The sequence below is a fragment of the Megalops cyprinoides genome, chromosome 5 (assembly GCF_013368585.1).
Source record: "Megalops cyprinoides isolate fMegCyp1 chromosome 5, fMegCyp1.pri, whole genome shotgun sequence".
NCBI classification, from domain to species: domain Eukaryota; kingdom Metazoa; phylum Chordata; class Actinopteri; order Elopiformes; family Megalopidae; genus Megalops; species Megalops cyprinoides.
In genome coordinates, this window is record NC_050587.1 from 40,381,358 (window position 1) to 40,385,000 (window position 3,643).

General features: G+C 49.3%; 1 protein-coding gene across 2 annotated transcripts in view; it reads right to left on the reverse strand.

Annotated features, from left to right (window-relative positions):
- Window positions 1-2,082: 2,082 nt before the first annotated feature.
- The window catches only part of LOC118777824 (ubiquitin-conjugating enzyme E2 D4-like), a 6,588-nt gene continuing 5,027 nt past the window's right edge, over window positions 2,083-3,643 (reverse strand). The window contains exons 6-7 of one of the 2 annotated variants that reach the window (XM_036529017.1): window positions 2,553-2,646; window positions 2,083-2,242 (exon numbers count right to left, since the gene is read on the reverse strand). In XM_036529017.1, the coding sequence (XP_036384910.1) occupies window positions 2,100-2,242; window positions 2,553-2,646 (237 nt within the window). In that variant the 3' untranslated portion in view covers window positions 2,083-2,099. The remainder of the gene's footprint in view (window positions 2,243-2,552; window positions 2,647-3,643) is intronic. The other variant, XM_036529018.1, reaches the window with a different exon arrangement.

Below are 3,643 nucleotides of genomic sequence, written 5' to 3' on the forward strand. Positions count from 1 at the left end.
TATGTATCCATTGCTCCTGCTTGCACACACCTGGCAACAGATGCAAAAGGAATAAATCAATCAGTACATTCATGAAGTGCAAAGAGCCAGCTTCTCTAAGGCTCGAGTCTTCCTGTGAGCTGCAGAACAACGAGCCCAGCATCTGCAGCACGGTCACTGCTTCAGATCCCATTACAGAATTTTTAGAATAATTGTACATTTTAAAATACATCAGTCTCAGCGCATCCTGCTCTCCGTCCTCAGCGCGGCCATCCTCTCTGTCACCTGAGACCAGCGCAGATGCAGGCGTGACAGAGTGAGGGGCATCGTTTAACCCCCAGCGTGGGCAAACTGTCCCCACGCCAGGACTCAGCCACTCAGAGGATTTCATGAAAGGGCCAAAGAAACAAAAAACCTCACATTTCTTTCCTCTCGATACCCCCTCTCCCTGTGAACCCCTCAGATCTACCTCTGCGCTGGAGGTGACTGCCACTGCTGGGCAGAATGATCAAAGAGCAGCATTCTGCAGATGGTTCTGTAAGTCAGAGTGGGGCAGAGGTTTTAAGAGAAGCACTAAAAAGAGATGAAAAATTAGCTGTTTCTCCATAACCATCATTAAGCCTGTAATTCTCCAGGTTGGGGGCCATTCAAAGGCTGGCTAATGGGATGTCAGCCACTGGGCCATGACAGAAGTCTTTTATGCATGAATGAGCAGGCTGATGTGGAGACTCCTGGGAGGTAAAATCTGTATGAGTCATTCGCTCACTGATGGAATGAGTATCACACGTTACACTGCAGCAGTCTGTTTCTGACTGTCGTGTGGCGTTTTCACGACCTCCCCATCTCTGTCAGGCCGGGTCTGTGCACGGCCCTGTGGGGCTGATGCAGGGGCTCCTCCCCAAGCAGGACACAGCACAGAAATCAGAGCGAGCCGTGCGAAAGATGGGAGAGAGGCGTGTGCTGACAGCCGGGCGGAAGAAGGGAGAGAGGCATGTGCTGACAGAGGTGGTGGGGCAGAGTACAGCTCTGACAATACTGGAGTTCAACTGCACTTTTTTAAAATCCTGCAAAAATCTCAGACCGGCGTAGAAGACTTGAGACTTCACACAGAAAGGAAGGAGTAACCAAACTGAGTTTGTTGTGATTTGAATACAATGCCTGATGAGAAAGTGTTAAAAACACTGGGCTCTGGTCTGAGAATGAGGGATGAAGATTGGTACCAGGAAGATAAACTTTCTCAGACCTCCTCTCTTATATATATGGCCTATGATGAGGTGTTTAAACAGAACTCAGGGTATGGCTGAAAGCTATATTACATTTCATTTCTCAGGATTATCCCCTATTCTCCTAAAACAGCGCTAAACATCCTAAAAGTTCAGGGTTCCCTGAGGTCAGAGTTCACCAAGGGAGCTGTCCATGTTTTGTGGGAAGTCAGGAACCGAGTGCTCATGGGAAATTTATAGCAGACCACACAGCTGATCTCTGCTGAAATCAGTGTCATTATTCACAGTTCCTCCCTAGGACATCAGTCATTCTGCACTAAACCAGCAAATGAATGTCCAGCACAAATTAAAGGTGTCATTCTATTTCTTTCCCCCCTGCTTCCTTCTCTAAATCAAACTGTCGGGTTGGGTTAAAAAGAAAAACCTGGTTCAGATTCAGCGGCCCTTCCCCTGACCCACAGACAGGGGACTGTAGTGAGCAGGGAAGGTGGATGCTACCCTAAGCTGTAGACAGGGGTGCATGATGCCTGCTGCTTCCCAATGAAGGTCAAAAGTATGGCCCAGGTTCCCTGTGTTCTTGAACATTACACACCAGGTACAGAGGGGAGGACGTAACACACAGACCCCTGCAACGTAAGCGTCAAATCAACTGCCATTCAGCAAGACGTACCGTCACAATCCTTTGAACAGCAACCATACCAATGACAACAATTTTAATAACAGCAGAAATAGAATTCTGTGTTTCCAGGGCAGCGGAGACATGGTACTTCCACTTCAGAGATGGGGCACGTGTTGCCACGGCAACCTTCAGGACCTGTATCAGTGGGCAGCCTGTCATTCTGCGACTCTCTGCATTTGATGGGGGGGGGGGGGGGGGTCAGCTCTCCTGTGGGGGGGTCAGCCCCCTCTCTCCAGCTCCCTCTGCCAGCGCCTGTGTTTAAAAGCAAACGTTCCATCTGCGTTTTCACTCAGGTCTCGCGTCTCCATGGTGAGCTCACATGGCGTATTTCTGAGTCCATTCCCGCGCCAGTCTGTTGTACCTGAGGTTTAGAAAACAAAGGAAGTGTCAAACTCGGTGTCGAGCTGGCTTCAGGGAGCACATACATTACCGCAAATTTTCTACCTGCATTTTACTCATGTGCAGAAGCTGAGATGCTTTCATGAGACTAAAACTGCTGAACCATCGACTCCACGCTGGACTACCTCGCCCCAAATCAGCAGTGTGGCTGGACTTCAGACCAGACGGTTTTAGGTTTGAAGCCCAGCTGGGATTCGTCTGCTGTCCCTGTGTGTGTGGTGTGTGTGTAAAGCGCGCTCTGTAACAGCAGCAGGTGATGGGTCCTGACTCACTTCTCCCTGTCCGCCTTGTAGGTGTGGGCGATCTCCGGCACCAGGGGGTCGTCCGGGTTCGGGTCACACAGAAGGGAGGAGATGGACAGCAGGACTGAGAAGCGGAACAGAAGGCCGTTTCAGCTGGGTGCTGCCTTACGGTACACTACATGCATTCAGCAGACGCTCTTTCCCACAGTCCCCTCCAGCACAAGAGACTTAAATGAGCAACAGCTGCTCTGCTCAACAGCGTTCTGCCAGAATGTGCTCAGAGCAACACCGACTGCCATGTGAACACAGTGACCAATGTGGCCACTGTGTGACACACTGTAAGAGCTGGAATTGATTGTGCGTTTGTGATTGTGATTGTTAGTGTGTGACACACTTTGTGTTACACACTGTAAAAACTGGAAAGAACAGAATGTTATGGCATATCGCTCTGTGAGTACTGGAATGGACAGTGTGTTAGGGTGTAACGCTCTGTGAGTACTGGAATGGACAGTGTGTTAGGGTGTAACACTCTGTGAGTACTGGAATGGACAGTGTGTTAGGGTGTAACGCTCTGTGAGTACTGGAATGGACAGTGTGTTAGGGTGTACACCGGCAGTGTAGCATAGTGGTTAAGGAGCAGGACTCGTAACCGAAAGGTTGCCGGTTCAATCCCCGCTGGGACACTGCTGCTGTACCCTTGGGCAAGGTACTTAACCCGCAGTTGCCTCAGTAATTTTCCAGCTGTATAAATGGATAACATTGTAAAGAACTGTAACCTATGTAAGTCGCTTTGGATAAAAGTGTCTGCTAAATGAATAAATGTAAAATGTAAAAATGTGTAACGCTCTGTGAGTACTGGAATGGACAGTGTGTAACGCTCTGTGAGTACTGGAATGGACAGTGTGTGAGGGTGTAACCCTCTGTGGGTACTGGAATGGACAGTGTGTCAGTGTGTAACGCTCTGTGAGTACTGGAATGGACAGTGTGTCAGTGTGTAACGCTCTGTGAGTACTGGAATGGACAGTGTGTCAGTGTGTAACGCTCTGTGAGTACTGGAATGGACAGTGTGTGAGGGTGTAACGCTCTGTAGGTACTGGAATGGACAGTGTGTAACGCTCTGT